Source organism: Mustela erminea, chromosome 8 (assembly GCF_009829155.1).
Source record: "Mustela erminea isolate mMusErm1 chromosome 8, mMusErm1.Pri, whole genome shotgun sequence".
Classification (NCBI taxonomy): domain Eukaryota; kingdom Metazoa; phylum Chordata; class Mammalia; order Carnivora; family Mustelidae; genus Mustela; species Mustela erminea.
In genome coordinates this window covers 18,863,385-18,881,817 of record NC_045621.1, presented here as the reverse complement: position 1 = coordinate 18,881,817, position 18,433 = coordinate 18,863,385, and the positions used below count along the sequence as shown (strand labels likewise).

The window sequence follows — 18,433 nt, the reverse complement described above, 5'->3', positions numbered from 1 at the left end:
ACAGTCGCCAAAAGGCAATGCTTAGATTTCAAAGCCACTTTTTAAAAACAGACTTTGCTGAATTCTTCTTTGAGGAAGTATGTGAGCAATTTTGCACAGCCCTGCCCCACCAAGCAAACAATCAGAGAAAGTTATTCTCTGTGGGCGCTGTTCACAGAGTCAGCACACAAAGGCCGAGCCTAAGTGGGCACCCAGCACAGCTGCCCTTTCACCGAAGAAGCAACAGGTGATGACCTTTATTCACACGAGGCTGACATCTTTGAATCCACAGTCCACAGGAACACAGCGCCTCAGTGCCCACAACCGAGTCACCAGTCTCCAAGCCTCAGCAGCCCGAGGAACTTGTATTCATAGCCTCTCAGCACCCCTGATCCCTGCGCCATTGTCCACCCAGGCGTTAGTGGGCAGGGTAACTAATTAGGAGCATTTGGACTTAACAAGCAGAAAAACAAAGTGTGACAGCTTGCCTGTGTTGTTCCATGGCCCGGGCCTGTGTCCGGCGCAGCCGTCACTGCCTTCAGAAACTTCTGAGGTAATCTGGAGCAAGGTGGGAATGAGGCCTCCATTAAAACCTCACTAAATCTCTTTTAGCTACTTTAGCCAGAACTGTTCTTATCAGTGAGTTAGAAAAGAGGCCCATAAATTATTGGGGGGGGGGGCACAAATCATGCCTTTTAAATAAGCAGATTTTTCAAAAGTGAGCGTGTGTTTCAGGGATAAAGGGAAGGAATTGAGCGTTCTTCTTTGAAGAACTGGCAGGCCGGCACCAGAGCAAATGGAAAGTCGCGGTTTCTCCGGAGAGGTGTATCTTGAGCAGCTGCGGAATAGTTGAGGCCTCGTGCTCAGTCCTCCGGGGGGGTTCAGGTCCCAGGGGAAAGGGTAGGGGCAACTGCTGCTAAGTGCCTGGGCTGGAACCCGGCTCTTCTGACCCCTCGACAGGAGGCCTTCAGTCTTTGGAGTCTTGACTACTGGTTTTCTGGTGTTTTGGTGATGGGGCCAGTTAGTTAAGCAGCTGCTTCACAAGGTGGTGGTACAGATTGCTCTTTATGCCAGCTGGTTAGTCTTTGTCTGCTCCGAGAACACTCTGTCTGCAGACGCAGGCACCGCACCCGGCTACGTGCACACACCTGGTCCACAGACACAGTAAAGCATGGGGGAAGGTGGGCAGGGCGAGGCCTGTGGCAGAAACTGGGGGTAGCTAAAGGCAATGTTTTGCTCTTCTTGGGAACCTAGGCCAGAAAGAGGACCATGTGTTGTAAGTACTGGATGGAGATTCTCATGCTCTAGTTGAGAAAGAGCTTGATTGAGATGGGATTTCAGAAGTCATGGGGAGCCCGTGAGGCGTAGACACCATGATAATAGATGAGGTAGCAGCCGCAGAACTGGCTGGGGCTCAGTCTGTGCTGAAATCACTTTCCTGGAATCCAGTTTCCTGGCCCTGCTTCTACTCTGGCTTCCAACCATCCAAGTTTTTTGGTTGTTGTTGATTTGGGCACCGTATTATTGTTGTGTTTCCCATTTATAAAAATGCAGCTAGAATACTAACTAGGCAAGGGCCTACTTTCAAAGACATAGAGTGAGGTTAGTGTCCATTTTACCGTTGGTGGAATTAGACCCTCCCTGCCCAGCCCCGCATCCTGCCAGTTCACACACAAATGTTGTTAATCCCTAGGAACAGGCAAGATGGACCGGCAGCAAAGCTAAGCTGCCACGTGGTCAGAGAAGTAGCTGTCACAACGGTGGTTGCTCAGTGGGGCATAAGTCTGTGCTATGTGTCACTGTATAACAGATTACCCCAAAACTCAGTAACCGGAAACAAAAGTAAACCCTTTTCTCCCGTGGTTTTTGTGGGTCAGGAATTTGGGAGCAGTTTAACTGGGCATTTTGGGCTTGGACTCCGTTAGGAGGTTGTAGTCCAGATCCTGTTTGGGGCTACAGTCATTGGAAGAAGCCCTAACTCGGGCTGGAGGATCTGTTTCCAAGATGAGTTACTTCTACAGTGGCCAGTTGGTGCTGGCTGTTGGTGGGAGGCCTCTGCTTCTCCTCACCTGGGCGTCGCCACAGGCTGCCTTGTGAGCAATCTGAGCCCGTGAAGGCCAGGCTGGGTCTTTGCCTCGCAGGTCAATGAGCCATCACTTCTGCCACATTCTCTCCAGTTGAAATAAGTCATAGTTTGCAAAGATGGCTGCGCAGCATCTCCCATCCCGCATGCCCTCCTTGCATCGTGACTCTGACGTTCTCCCATCGAGAGGTGGGGTCTGTGTTCCCTTTCCCTGAATTTGGCTGCACTTGTCACCATGGAAGCGATGCCAGGATGCTATGTGGCTTCCAAGGCTGGGTCAGCTTCAGCCTGGCTGTTCACACTTGGAAACAGCCACCATGCTTTAAGGGAACCCAAACCAGCCCATACACAGAGACCAGAGGAGAGGCCGACAGCCATCATCAACCACTAGGCATGAAGTGAAGATACTTTCAAAGGATTCCCACCTCTAGCTGAAAGTCTTCTCAGCAGAGGCAACAGGAGCAGAGCAGAGCAAAGCCATCTCTACTACATCCTGCCTGAACTTCTGACCCACAGAATCTGAGAAGAAAATTATTGTTTTACGCCACTAGGTTTGGGGTACATTGTTGTGCAGCAGTGGTTACTGGAACACAAGTGACTCAGCTGTTAGAAGGATTCCTAGAGGCTGTGATCTCAGTTGAAATGTGAGGGCCTATAGGCAGAAATGGAGGGAAGAGAATGGGAAGAGAACTTTTAGGCCTTGGTAGTTTCAGACCTAATCTACAGTGTTTCTGTCATGGAAGAAAGCAGGAAGAAGTTTTCATGACTGACTTTGACATTTTTGAAGAACGTTCTGTCTGCATGCTTCAGGATTATTTTGATAAATGGTCTCAACAAACATTTGTGGAATGAGTATGATGGAATCACTTTCTTCAGAAATGAATGTGAGGAAAAAAATCTGTGAAGGAGTCTCCAGGCTAGAGCTACACAGAGTGTGGAGTTTATAATTTTTCTATCCCACCTGTGCTCCTGAAACATGAGCCAAATTCTCAGTCACCAGAGGCTTGGCTGGGTGTCCCTCCCTATTCATTCATTCAGATGTTAATGAAGTACACACTGGGTGCCCAGAGCTGTGCTGGCCCTGAAGTTGAGGGAGCTCATTTTCTCAGAAAAAGACTAGTGATTCTTCCTGGTTACGGTCAAACTCTTTGTACTTTGTCTTTGTGCCAAGAACTTCTGGTAGAGGCCGCCCATGACTGTGCTCAACCTAAAGACATCCAGCAGGATTTTACCCCTGAGGCCCCCCTGATGCCAGCCACTCTGCCACATTTGTAGTTGGTCCTCAAGGGCCCAGAGGGATCATGAGAAGGCTGTCTAGCCAGGTGTTGAAGGCTAAGGAGGTTTCTAGTATTTCCACAAAGTTCATTCACTTGATGTTGCCGCAGAGCTGGAGCAGGACGGCAGACTCCCAAGACAGCATTAGTGCACGTGTCTTTAACCACACCGTTGGCTGCGTGGGACCGTGGCCTGCACTTTGGTCTACATTTGGAACTTGTTGCTTTTCAAGTGATATTGCCCCCATCTTTCTGAGGTAAAATTAGAAGGCTAACTGGGGCAGCCTCTGTTATTGTCTGTTTTTAAATTTCTGGCTAAATCCTAGTGAACCATCAACACATTTGCTCCGGGAATTTTAAACAAGATTAAAATCGTTTTTGACAGCAGGGGAGATCTTTATAGCCCAACAAATCAAGGAAAGGTACAGGGAGCAGCAAGAGTCACTCAGAAAGCTGCTGAAGCATTAATAAGCCTGGACTTCTGTAAGCTGTTGAACAGGTTTCTTGTCACTCAGAAATTCACTTCTTTCCCGAGAGCCATTCATTCATCTGTCCATACAAGAAGCAAGTGATAAATGGTATATTATGTACTAGGCACTTACCGTGCCAGGGCCGGGGCCAGGATTAAAGCGCCTGTCCTCTGAGAACATTCTCTCCCGGTTCTGTACTGGTATGCCAAGCACATTGCAGGGGCAGCCTAACCATGCCATTCTGCATTTAAAGGAGACCCATATGGCTTTCGAACAGGGTTGCTGCAGGGGCCAGGCAAGCAGTATCCTTGCCCGAGACAGGCCCAACTGGAGACTTCAGGTCGTGATGAGAAACTAGAGAGCATCCCCCTCTGAAGGGGACAGCTGTTTTCCAGTAGCCCCAGAGTTGTCATCTCTTTCGTTTTCCAAGAGAAGCCGGAAATCCGTATTTTTATGTGAAATTTCTCAATATTTAAACACTCTGCAGGCCAAACAAAACACAGCCACTGGTTTTGACCTCTGCTTTATAATAGAGAATGCCTGCTTTTGTTCCGTCAAAACTAATGAATGCTCAATTACGAGAAGGAATTTGGAGGTTGGTGTTAGATTGTGCTTCTCAAAAGGCTCCAGACCCCATCCTAAACCCTTGAGATGCTAACTGACAGACTTGCACAGGCTGACAGCTGGGCTCTGAAAGTAGACACACACAAGGAAACAGGCGAGCTATTCCAGGTCACTTTGCAGGGTCAGGGCAGCAATGCAAACATTAGGAAGGCCGAAGACAAAGGTCAGGGGGCAGCAAGGAGGCCCTCCATTTCCTCGGCTGTTGGTTCATAAATCATATTCAAAAGGTATCACCAGATTCCCTTTCTCTGGCACTGCTTTGTGAGGTGGAAAATTAAATAGAAATCAGAATTAAGATGGCTGTCAGGAGCCTTTAGGAGACCAGCAGGCCAGTGTGAGGCCACCGGAGAATGAAGTTTCTGCCTGGAGAAAAGGTCTCCAAAAGGGGGATGATACCCGATGTTGGGCACTGCAGAGGGGCTGGATGGTACAGGGTGATTTACTTGGAGCCCGGCTGCCCACATTCGAATGCCAGCTCTCTCCAGACTCCCTAGTTGACCTTGGACAAGTCCCTTCTCTTCATAGCTCAAGAAGCGCTTCATCTCCAAAGTCGGGGACAATAGATAGTACCTTCCCCCAAAAGTTGCTCTGAGGCTTAGAGGAGTGAAGACATGTAAAGCCCTTAGAACACGGACATACAGAGCTTAGGAGCGACCAGCTTCACTAGTGGCACAAGTGCTGGGGTTAGCGTTGGCTAGGACATGGCGACCTTTCGTAAATGGCCTGCCTTGGCTTTCTCGGGCGGTACCAAGTCACCACCTCTGTGGACACCAGAAGGCAGCCACCACACAGAAGTCCTGTTTGATCTACCTGTTTAGCCTCTCTGATCCTGAATGGGCACTCAGCCACGGGTCCTACTGTAGCAGCAGCTATCCAGTCACTGCATGGACCAGCACCTTGATAGGGAAAGCAGAGGAACCCTGGGTGGGCTTCCTCCTGCCTCCAGGGTGGTCCTAGACAGGACCTCCCCAGTGGCCCCACAGGGTAACTACTCTTCCAGAGCCTCCCACCCCCACTCCTTTCCTGGCCAGGCAGTGAGACCTCCCTAGAGGGCTGGACTAGATAGAACAAGTCAGAATCACATGCTGGTCTAGCCTCACCAGCCTTCTTTGGTCTTGCTAAGAGGCCTTTAGCACATGAACCAGAAGCTGAATTTTGGCTTCCCCAAAGGTAGGCACCTTCAGCACCTGTCTCTTGGAAGACTGCGTGCCGTTTTGGTGGGCTGTACACAGATTATCTTTTCAATTTTAACAAAATGCATTCTTTAAGTTTTGTAGAATCATAGAACGTACATTTTTTGAGCTTAAAAAATACTGAGTCCACACTGTTTCTGTAGCTATAGAAGGGCGGAGCTTACCAGACTGAGCTGTTGGCAGAAACAAAGAGAACCCATGTTTCTTTCCCACCTGCAATTATAGTTTTACTAGCTTGTAAAGCACACGGAGAATTTGCAGTACATTCTTCCTTTGCAGTCGGAGAGAGGCCCTGCTGTGAATGTAATTGGCTTTCTAGCTTCCTTTAACGTGCAGGTGGAAGAGAGCGGGCTGAAGGACCTTTACTCTTAGAATTAACTGATGTTGAATTGTGTTTAAATTCCATGCATCTCCCTGGATGCATGTGTTCCATTAAATCTTAGGAGTGGAAACACAGCTTAACTCCGAAAATATCCCCATCCCTGTCTTTTCTTATGGCTTTACAAAAATAAGTTGGTGTTTTTTTTTAATGGATTTTTAACCCCTGAGGGGATTATTCTCAACCCTGTTATAACCCATGTATTAAAGATATAGGGCATCTTTAAATAACAATTTCACACAGGACACTGAACTTGGACCACTTTTTTCCTCCAGCTTTAGCTTTGCACAAATCTGTTCGCAAGAGGATCTCATACTCTTTACTGCATTATTTCTGGAGCCCTAACTTTCCTTATTTGTGAAGGGAAAGGTTGAATTAAACAATTTTTACAGCCCCTCCCAGCTCTGGGACCCTAGTTGCATGATCCTTGAGAAGTGATTAAATTGTAGGAGCCACTCTACATTTACCTATCTACTTTCTGGGACTTCCTTGCCAGTTTTCATAACTGGGCTCTGGGCATCGCAAGAAACCTGGAATGAAGGCTAGATACCCGCTCCTTCAGTTCCAAGGGATAAATGTCAAAGATCCTTAAATAGCAGTCTTAAGCATTTTTCACAAAAAGGATCTGAAGGACAGCCTACAAAACAAGTGAAATACACTAATTGTATATAGCCCTCAAAGACAAATTAACTTCCTAATACCTTAACATCTCGTGGCACAGTAGTGCCCAGCACACAAAAGTTGGCCAGTAAAAAATGTGCAGAAGGTAATATGCCACCTAGTGAATTTGCTCCTAAAATGCACACATCAGTCGGGTCATCTGGTGAACTGGATATCGGTGTGTGTGTCCAGGCTACAGGTAGAGTCAGGTAATGGACAGTGGAAGAACTGGGCGTCCTAAGGGAAGGCTTATGAGAAAGAAAAAGGGAATCAGGGGAAGGATGCTGTTGAATGGATTCTCAGCTGGAGCAGAGGTCAGGGTGCAGAGAGAAGGTCTAGGCAATCCCAGGTAGTAAAACAATGGATATGGGTTTCATCTTTTTCTCCTTTCTCTGCCGGTTGCCAGCTGGGGGGCAGGGACTGATCATCGGACAGACAGAAGGAGAGAGAAAGGGCCAGGACTCTCGGTCCGCTTGCTTCACCCCAGAGTTGTTGGGGCCCAGACTCACTGAGGGCAAGGGGCCTTTCATTTCACGCACTTGGTCAAGGAGGGAGGACAGGGAAAACCTCCGACCCAGGGTGAACATAGTTCATCCTTTACCAAGTTACGTATCTCTGGTGCTTAGTCTTTATAAAATGAGAACATTGTACTAATTAATCGTAGCTATTTTTTATTGCATGTTCAAAAAATGTGACTTTTATTACAGAGTGCTTACTTTAGGCCGGACTGTGTTCTAAATCTACATGGATTATCTCATTTAATCCCAGTTGCCTTCTGAGATAGGTACTATTATTACCCATCCTGTACACATGAGGGGAACTTGCCTAAAGTCATCTAGCTAAAGTGCAGGCGCTGAAATTCAAATACAAGCTGCCATATTCTAGCACATTTCCTCTTCTGTGTCAGTTTTGTATGAAATATTTCAGACTGATCAAATCAAAGAATAACAACTATGACCAGCTGCTTGATTACCCCTGCAGTTGAAGGACCTCTTCTCCAATGGACACACACTCTGAACCACCCCGTTGTACTATTTCTCACCAGCACTAACATTATTTCCGGAAGCAACCTGGTACCAGACCCACCTGAGAGCAAGGCCAAGCCGTACCACTGCTGAAGCTCCACTAGGTCTTACCACTGGGTAGGAGGGAATAGAAGGCAAATAGGGGAACAAAACTATGTAAATGCACCCATCACTAGCCTCAGAGTAGTGCCCAGGAGAGTCCATACAGATGCTGCAATCGTAGTGGTCAGACCCAGCTTCCTACCCAGATTCCCCCAAATAGTCCATAGGCCCTAAAATTTCTACAGGTCAGTTTTAACCGCTGCCATGGTGGTCAAAATATTTTTGTTCTTTCCAGCCCAGTGACCAGTAGTCATCAAAAACAGCAAAATTCCAGAACAAAGAACTGGATAACACACAGAATATATTACAGTCCCAAAGAGAAAGCATACTAATTACATACAGACTTATGACACTATGAATTTGCTTTTTGTTTTGTTTTATTTTTTAAAAGTTTGGACTTAGCATATTCTAGATCCATAGCTATGGCTGACCTGTGTCAGTGGTGTTTATATATTTATAGCTAGTCTGCTTCCAAAAAGGGCTTTTGTGGTAGAGCTTCTATCTTTTCCTCTTCGTGTGTGTGTATGTGTGCACTTGTGTGTCCATAACTGGCTAATTCCCATTCCTTGGCATTGGTTTAAATCATTGGCATATGTCCTTATCAGTGATTCTTTGCTGCTCAAGATCCTGTGTGCCTGGAATTCTGCTAGCATCCCTCCCACAGAATGTGGTTAGAAAACCTAACTCTTCTAGAATTGCCTTCAGCCTAAAGGTTCCTTTCAGCTACTGGAAGAATAGAGAACAAAAATCTGATGCAGCTGACATTTTAGGTGTGTATATAATTTACCAAATTGTTGACCGCTCAGCTCTTACTCAGTGGTCACAAAAGGAATTAGAAACCCTCCCCTGCTACCCCACAACCCAAAGAAGGAAGGGTGTTCCTTGGCTTTGGCACAGAAGGCTTCTGGCACAGCGTCAAACAGCAGCACAATGGTACATGTTGGCCACAAAAGGCTTTGGGGTAGCGGAAAGGGCCAAGATAGTTGTGGCATAAGTTGGCCAGGATATTAAGCAGATCTGAGTTTAATTTGACATAAAGATAACAACTCTTTTTGTTTTCCAACTGGCTGCTGCTTTCTGTGTCTCCTTGGGACTAAAGATTTTAGCCAGAAGCTAGTTCATAAGGGCATTCAAGTCCTTTCAAAGTGAGACATGTAATGGTCTTTACACAAGCTTTCACGTTTGGCTGGACAAGACGGAGTGAGGATAAAAAGGCACACGGGGATCTGGGAGAAGCTGAAAATGGATCTTGAGGCTTGAATTCCTTCTAGGAGTTTGCTTAAGCCACACTGCCTGAGCTTAGAATAGAGGCAGGCAGTCTGTCTCCTCGGGATAAGGGAAGATTTGGAACTCAGCTACTGTGAGGTCTTGGCCCCTACTGTGTATTCTGGTTTGTTTTGTTAGCACGAGCAAGTTATTCTCGTTTCTGCCTCTGGGGTTTTCTTCAGCACACTTAGGAGCTGTGAGTCTCCACCCCACTGACCGGGTGGACAGAAGGGGATAATGAAGGGGGAGGGGGACCAGTTGCTTCAGCTGCTTCAGATGAGGAAGGCAAAGAAACTTCAGACCTTGGAGCGAGCTTCTGAATCCATCAGGGGCGGGGAGGGGGGACACGACAAGGACTAAAGTCTTCTCTTCCCAAGGTGCTAATGAGGCCAGATATGCTATTTAGGAAAACCAACTAATTGCCTCAGTTGTGATTTTATTACCCATGAAATGGTTACCAGTGGAGGAGAAGCTGAAATCAGTGAAGTATAACCAATCAAAAGGAATTAGGAGATAGACCTAAAAATGATGTTATATTTACCACAATAAAAAGAATGCTAGCCTCTTTCAAAAACAATGATTATGAGCACCACAGGAAAGCACCAGCACTTCTTGACTTGGACTGCGTTTCATGACCTTCTAAGTATTTGTTAAGTGCTAGGTACTATGCTCTGTGGTATGGTGGATTCAAAATATGTGTAAGACAAGACACACATTCCAGGTGGGCAGCGTGCTGACGGGGTCGTCTGAGTGGACAGAAAATATATTTGGGAGAAAATGAGCAACCCCTTCCACCCAGGATATGGAGATGCCTGCCCAGTTCCCAGGCTGGGAGCAGAGAAGGTGCAATTTTAAAATTCTTGCCAAGACTATGCTATACACCCCCCAACAAAATGTTACCTGACTTTGTTCTTAGGCCTGCTTGTAACGACCTTTAAAAATAATCCACAAGGGGTACCTGGTTGGCTCGGTAGAGCATGCAACTGTTGATCTCACGGTTGTGAGGTCAAGCCCCATGTTGGGTGTAGTGCTCACTTAAATAAATGAAAATAAAAACAGTCCATAAGTGGAAAAATTCAACCTTGAATGCAAGTCTTTATTCATCCTGGACTCCACTACTGAAAACAATGCCTGGGCAAGAGGAAGTGCCCAATAAATAAAGAGTGAATGAATGAATCAGTTATAGGAAGAGGAAGACAAGGATGAGAATGGGCTCAAAAGGGGCTGTGCATTAATTCAAGCTGTGTTACTGCATACGTGAGCATTTGTGAACTGAAGAGCTCACTAAATTGATCTTATGTTTCTCTTTAGGATTGGTTAGTCCTGAGTTTGGAGGACTGAAGCATGTGCTTTGAAAGGCAGTGTACTACTGTAATGGTTGAGGGCGTGGAGTCTGGCGCCAAAGAGCCTGGGCTTGTATCTTAGCCACGCCCCTTACCTGCTGTGTGACCTTGAGCAAATAACTTAAACTTGTTATGCCTCAGTTTCCTTATCTGTAAAGTGGGGATTATTAAAGTATTTCCCCACATAAGATTGTGAGATTAAAGGAGTCCCAGATACATCAAGTGTTCTGAGGAACGGCTGGCGGTTAGTGAGTACTCTGGGGGTGCGATTGTTAAAAGTCCCTCAGTCATATTAACAAAATTCAGTTAATTTACACACTGTAATGAGGCTTTATCGTGCACCCTGTCCGGGGTGCTTTCTTTCTCTGTTTTATTCTAGCAGTTAAAGCTATCCATGAATAGTAAGAACACTTCAACAGACATTAGAAACCGAAAGGAGGGCACCTGGATGGCTCAGATCGTGATCCCAGGACATTGGGGTCGAGCTTCACGTCCGGCTCCCTGCGTAGCCCTCTGCTTGCCGCTCCCCCTAGTTGTGTGGTCTCTCATTCTCTGACAAATTAATGAAATCTTAATTAAAAAAAAGAAAGAAAGAAAGAAAGAAAATTCCCTGCCTGGACAATTTGATGTATATTTCACATCCTCTTCCCACCACTACCACCAATCTTTTCTAGTTTAGATGACCCGTTTCTCCATCTCTGGCGTGGATAATAATTTACCTTCCATGGCTGATAAGGGAGCCAATCAAAAACATATATATTGAACTTTTATTGATGTATGTGAGCATATTAAATAGTGTAATAAAAATGCCATTTCAAATGGCCCAGCAGAAACCACTAATACTGGCATTTTACCTTTTTTTCTTTTTTTTTTTTAAGATTTTATTTCTTTATTTGGCAGACAGAGATCACAAGTAGGCAGAGAGGCAGGCAGAGGGAGAGAGAAGCAGGCTCCCTGCCTAGCTCTGCCCGACGTGGGGCTCGATCCCAAGACCCTGGGATCATGACCTGAGCCGAAGGCAGAGGCTTAACTTACTGAGCCACCCAGGCGCCCCAATATTGGCATTTAAAAAAATACATTTAAAATAGCAGTAGAGGGCACCTGAATGACTCAGTCAGTTAAGAGTCTGACTCTTGATTTCAGCCCAGGCCGTGATCCCAGGGTTGTGAGATCAAGCCCCGCACTGGACTCACAAGCTGGGCGTGGAGCCTGCTTAAGATTTTCTCCCTCGGGGCGCCTGGGTGGCTCAGTGGGTTAAAGCCTCTGCCTTTGGCTCAGGTCATGATCTCAGGGTCCTGGGATCGAGCCCCGCATTGGGCTCTCTGCTCAGCAGGGAGCCTGCTTTTTCCTCTCTCTCTCTGCCTGCCTGTCTGCCTACTTGTGATTTCTGTCTGTCAAATAAATAAATAAAACCTTTTTAAAAAAAAAGATTTTCTCCCTTGCTCTGCCTTTCTCCCTCGCTCTAAAAATAAAAAAATAAAATAGTTGATTTATTAGTACTCGTAGCTTTATAATGTGGTTTCTAAAGTGAAAGTGATAACAGCCAACAGAAGTATCAAAAAAGACAACATGTAGCTATCGTGATATTGAGATAAAACTAAAATATCTGAGTTTGGCAGAATGATACTGCCAGTAACATTGCATTTAAGAATGTTATCCTTTTCTACTATCAGGTCTTACAACATATTCTTGGTAGTAAATTACTTTATATGTAAGTGTGTACAAATATATATTATACACGGTCATATATTTAGGGAAATGGTCTCCTTTTCATAATTCGAAAATTCCTGGTGACTCCATTTCATTAACACATATTCTCATGTGATGTTAACTCCCTGCTTCCTGAGATGCCCTATAATTTATACTGCTGACATTACCTGTGACAGTTGTGATTATTACAGCTAGTTCGGAATTCTTTAAAAATGAATGAAAAACACAGAGGAAAAATTAATAACCTATGAATGGGGAAGGGCTGGGGTGGCAGGGGCAAGGGAGGAAGGCAGCTTGGCCCAGGAATGGCCCAGGAATGGCCCAGGAATGGCGTCGAAAACAGGGAGAAGAAAGGGAGCCGACTGCCTGCAGCCATGTTATTTTTACTGCGGCTTCTTACTCCTCTCCACCCGCCTCTTCCAGTCTGAGCTTTGAATACAGTTGCATTTTCACCACAGAACTTGGCCTGGTCTCCTCAGGGACTTTCTCCTTCCCATCTTTCCATAAATTATAGGTTTGCACATGAGAACAGAACAGATGATTCCCATTATCTTTTGGGTTGGGTTAGGATTTTTTTTTTTTTTTTTTTTAACCTGCCCACTCTTAAATGTGTATCCTAGTTCAGGGAGGTGGAGCTTTTGTTAACACAGTGGCATATCCACCAAGGACCTTCTTAATAGGATGGCTTTAACCTGGTTTCCTTGACCAGTACAATGGCGATCATTTTCCTTGGCCTTTAAATACTCACAGGAAGTCATTGCTCCAGAAGAGCCGGGCCTTGCCCGAGTTGTTCCCTAGTACCCCTAGCACTTGAACTCCACCTGGCATGCTGCAGACTCTGCCTGAATGTCTGTGGAAATTGTGCTCCTTATTTTGGTGGTAAAGTGACGTTTCTAGGACACTACTGTATTTTCATAAATGAGCCATTCAGATCATTGTAATCAAATAGCTCCAAGTGTTCATTTCCAGAACATAGAGACCATTTATAGATAAGGTGTAGAACTCACTGAAAGTTAGAGCCACTGCTAGTAGTTAAGGTTTAATGATCTCCAACCCTGGGCACTCTTTAAAAAAAAAAAAAGGAGGGGGGAGGAAGGAAGGAAAAAAAGATTTTATTTTTTAAGTAATCTCCACACCCAGTGCGGGGCTTGAACCCACAACTCCAAGTTCAAGAGTTGCATGCTCCACCATTGAGGCAGCCCAGCGCCCCTGGGCACTTTTCGATTAGACCCCCAGACCCGTGCAAACTCAGTAAACAAAGGGGAAAGGAATTTACTGTATTGCAGCGGAGTTTCTTCTGCTCTTCATGGTCTCCCCCTAAAGTACTCAAGCCAGGCTTTCTAAAAGGAGTAGGTCCTAGGGGAAAGGTGCGAGGGGAGATTAGAAGATGTGACTTCATTCCACTTCCAGCATCTGGAACATTCTATTGCTTACAGACATAATAAAAGTAGAGTGAAGGAATTTACAAAAATTGTCCTCGACAGTGTGGGAAGAGAGAAGCGGGAAAGGACAGATAACATTTTTAAGAAAGACTAGTTAACATTTGATGCAGAATTCAATAGAAAAGCCAAGCAACCCTCCGAAAAAGCGGAAGAAAGGAGGATGAGGACTTGGCCTGATCAGAAGAAACCTAACAATCCCGAGGTCTGTAGGAGAAGGGAGGCCACTCACACCTGGGGGATGATGACAGCAAAAGGGAAACGGGACGCGTTCAGCTTGGGGCACTGGAGGAAGAAGCAGAGCTGAATGGAGAGGAGGAAGGGGCAATAAAGGCGTTCTCACGAAGCAGGTCCGAGAGATGGAAGAGACGGTTCCTCCCTGCGAAGTGGACAGGGACTGAAGCAGACAGGTATTTTTTAAATCCAGATCCTTGTAAATGAGGCCACCATCAAGGTAGACCCAACACAGGGTCTGGAGAGTACTATCAATTTCCAAATGACCTTATCTTGTAGTTTAACAAACTCAACGTGTACTTGTCCACTATCTCTTGCCCTACCTAACCTTGACCAAGAGCTACTAAATTAATACCCTCTCTTTCTACTCGACTGCCCTGGCAGCACTGTTGTTCCCTCTGTACTAAATATAGTTCAGGGACAAAAGGGATGAAACACATGAAAGGCAACAGCTTAGGATATGTTAATATATGTCTTTCTTGTTCAGGACCAACTAATCCATCTCCGGAGCCCCCTAGAATGACTGCTTTTTGATGTTAGCTTATTTATTTGATGATTTACTGATGAGTAAGTCTTCCCTCACTCTATTTCGCAATACGAATTAAATCATAACATGTAGCTTCTCTGAGGGTTAAATCCTATGTTACTTCTGTTGTTTACACCAAATAGAGGGGACACTGATTTCATAATTAAAAGCCTCATATATTTAGGTGACCTTGTTTCCCTAAGTAACACCTTACGGTTAAGATCCTGAAAGCCTTTCATATGGCGTGACCTTTCTGTGTCAAAGGCATTGTGTATTATGCCTTAAAGGCAAAAATATATCACAGCAGTGCTCTTGGCCAAGAAAATGGGGCATGGAAGGAAACAAGCCAAATAAGCAATAAATTACCATAGATGCGTGTGTACGGAGTTACTCTTTTAATCCAAATTACTAAAGAATGGTCATTCTTCTTCCCTAGCTCTCTGTCTCTCCAGAAATATGTTGCTATATTACTGTATTTCTGATACAACTTAATATAGGCCTTCAGTATCCTCATTTGGCATTCCTCAAAGTGTGAGATATTAAGAACAACATTTTGGGGCACCTGGGTGGCTCAGTGGGTTAAAGCCTCTGTCTTCGGCTCAGGTCATGGTCCCAGGGTCCTGGGATCGAGCCCCGCATTGGGCTCTCTGCTCACCAGGAAACCTGCTCCCTCCTCTCTCTCTCTCTCTCTGCCTCCCTCTCCACCTACTTGAGATCTCTGTCAAATAAATAAGTAAATAAAATCTTTAAAAAAAAAAGAATAACATTTTTGAGCACATACTGTACTATTTACAGTTCTGCCAGCTTTACACGTATCTCATCATTTGACCCTCACAACCAGCCTGTGAAGTGGGTATTATGGTTAAGCCCATTTCTTAGATGAAAACCTTAGGCTGAGCAGGTTAATAACTTGCTCAAAGTCACCAGTTAGTACATGGAAGAGTCTCAGAGTTTGAACTCAGGAAGGCCAGGTTAACCAGTGCTTTTAATTACTGTGCAAGGACACCTCTAATTCCATGGAATTTCTACCAAAACGATATTGGTCGGTACAAGAGATGCTTCAGACAGTACATGGACATGGCATTAAATGACATTTAATTGCATTATGCGAAAATTATTCCCTTCAATTCTCTTTCTGTCCTTGAGGTTAAATTAAACAAAGATTTATTCTGGTGCTGCTGTGACTTGAACCCTTAACACCTGCTGATCTTTTTTTTTTTTTTTTTTTTAACAGAGTTGGCAGGAGGCTCAGCGTCTTCCAGCCAGTTGTGTTATCTTGATTTTATGGCAAGGGATACTGGTTTCCATTTATGGTATTCATATAAGGCCTTCATTTTTAAATAACCTTACTTGAGTCAACAAATGACTCCATCTAAACAAAGCATTAAGTAAATATCGCAGGTGGGATGCAGCTATGACAACGTTTGTGAAAGTGTTTTCACATGACTGAAGTTTGGGAAACACTGTCCTGATTGTTCTATTTTGAAGTTAACTTTAAAGCAGTGGGTTTGGCAAACATTGAGAGATTCCTTCGTTCTAATCAGAAAGATCCCCACCTTCCCTGTATGGATTGAGGGCTTATCTGGGGCGGGGGGAGTTTTCACTAGATTATACAGAGAGGAGAAAAATAATATATGTGGGGTATTTTTAATACCACCATATAGGCTAAAATTTTTTTTTCTGAAATCATACTCTATCTACATTTTTAGTTTTAAAATCCCATTACTTTCTCGTGAAATGATAGTGATAGTCAATAGAGTGTTTGTCTTTAAAATCCTTATTTAGAAGAAGTAAAATTCGAGACTTTAAAAAAAAAGTGGTGCTCATCCAGAAAACATGAAATTTGGGTGCCATTGCTCAGTCACCATTCATGGTAGGATTCCTCTTCATTGCCCAGCAGTCTCGAATACTTCAGGAAGGGTGATATGGAATCATGCCAAGCTCTTTCTAAAGGGCATTTCAAGCATTTTCTTCTGGGAAATTATTAAAGAGATTTTGCTTATGAAATTCACTCGTGTCTGTTCTCGGGTTTATAGTTTTCATATCAAGACTGCAGTGCTAATTATTAATAAAAAAGTTTTTCAAAGATGAGAGATCTCTGAAATAGTTAGTATGAGCACCCAGTCCACTGAAATACTTATATTTGCTAAAATGTTTATTTCATTTTGCACTTCCAAAGTGGAAAGTTCAGAGCACAACTGAGAAATACTTGAATAGTCATTGGTTTTTTGTTTGTTTGTTTTCTTTAATGTTGTTGCTGTTGTTTCTGGGACTCAGGAGATTGGAGAAGCTAAAAATCTTGGACATATTTAAGAAGAAAAGTCATTTTTCTGTTTTTTCGTATCATGCTTTGACCAACACATTATTTTACTCTGAGATTTCAGAGCTGATCTAGAAGGAAGCCATTTGGAGATGCAGAAAGAGTTGTAAAAGGAAGAGGAGGCCCCAAATGCCCAATGTCAAGGAGACTAGAGTTGGAAGGGTTAATTGTAAGGCTAAAGCACAGACAAGAAGCAAAGTTCAAAGACTCCAGCAAAATTTAAGATGATTTGTCAGGATAGGTCTGAGTTAGCCAGGGGAGATCTGGCAAGTTCAAAGCCAGCATTGGCCAGCAACCCCAAATCAACATGATAGCTGCCATAGTCAATGTTCTAAGGAAGAAAACAAACGAGTTAGAGAGCTCTCAGACCTGAGACAGTTCGAGGCCTCTGGTGAATATTACTGGCTTTCATGTTTTTACTTCACAAACTCTTAAGATGTCAGAGTAGCCCTGTCCCTTACATGGCTTTCCTTGTACCTTAAAGAATTGTTATGGAAAGACAGCCAGATTCTCATCTTCATGTGCCCAATGACCTCAGTTTCAGCAGCAGAGGTCATTGGTTTGTTCTGGTCTGATGCTAAGTCCCATATCTGTATGGAGTCCTTTGTGATCCAATACAAGGAGACCTGGACCAGACCCATCAGACTAATGTCCTCTTTTTTCCATTTGGGAGTAGCCATGACCCAGAGTACCTGCAGAAAGCAGGGCCAGACTGAAATATGTGGATGCCTAAGCAGCCTAATATCCTGGCATCTTACTCAATGGTACTCTTTCAACGTGCTTTGAGTATGTACTCAGAGTATTTAATATATTTAGTAGATAGGGGAAAAGGGAGAGAAACTCATTATCAATAAAAATACATTATACTTCTCTCTTTTGAAATGAAGTATTTATTACATGCTCTAACACTAGCACTACCTTTTTACCTTATTTGGAATGGGATTCCTGATAAATGTTTCCATAACTCTGAACTTGCTCATGTTAGTCACAGCCTCTCCAAGAGTACAAGCAATATACAAGGATATAATTACAAAGCCTTGATTAAAATATACTTTTTTCTGGCTTTCATCTTAGCAAAATGTTTTCAATTTTTTCATATACCAAATCTTGTCATCATCATTATCAGTTTTTTTCTTGCCCAGTCGACCTAGCTAGAACCTTCAGTAAAATGTTGAATTGATGTGTTGAGAACAGACATCCTTGTCTGGTTCCTGATCTTAAGTATAAAACGTTTGATCTTTCATCATTAAATGTACTTTTGACTGAGTTTTTCCATGGATAGCCTGTATCTGTTGAAGTTCCCTTCTTTTCTTAGTCTGTCAAATACTTTTTATCACAGAGAGATGTTGGATTTTGTCTAATGCTTTTTTTTTTTCCTTTTTCTGGGGGGGGGCATCTACTGAGATGATCATGTTGGTTTTGTCCTTTATTCTATTAATATGGTCTGTTACATTGTTTGATTTTTAGATGTTAAACCAACCTTGTCTTTCTGGGATGAATCCCAACTGCTCATAGGTTGGTTTTTTTGTTTTTGTTTTTTTAAAGATTTTATTTATTTATTTATCTGGCAGACAGAGATCACAAGTAGGCAGAGAGGCAGGCAGAGAGAGAGGGGAAGCAGGCTCCCCACTGAGCAGAGAGCCCGATGTGGGCTCGGGCTCGATCCCAGGAGCCTGGGATCATGACCTGAGCCGAAGGCAGAGGCTTTAACCCACTGAGCCACCCAGGCACCCCAGTTTTTAATTCTTTTTATATGTTGCTAGATTCACTTGGCTAGGTTTTGTTGTTGTTGTTTGTTTGTTTTGT

At 44.1% G+C, this 18,433-nt stretch overlaps 1 protein-coding gene across 6 annotated transcripts in view; it reads left to right on the top strand.

The window, feature by feature from the left end:
• Positions 1–18,433, top strand: part of PLEKHM3 (pleckstrin homology domain containing M3) — a 178,434-nt gene that overhangs the window by 110,418 nt on the left and 49,583 nt on the right. The window contains exon 7 of one of the 6 annotated variants that reach the window (XM_032354604.1): positions 10,367–11,248. The exons of the other annotated variants lie outside the window; for them this stretch is intronic. Within the exon in view, the coding sequence (XP_032210495.1) occupies positions 10,367–10,396 (30 nt within the window). The 3' untranslated portion in view covers positions 10,397–11,248. Of the gene's footprint in view, positions 1–10,366; positions 11,249–18,433 lie in introns of those variants that run through there. 6 annotated transcript variants of the gene reach the window in all.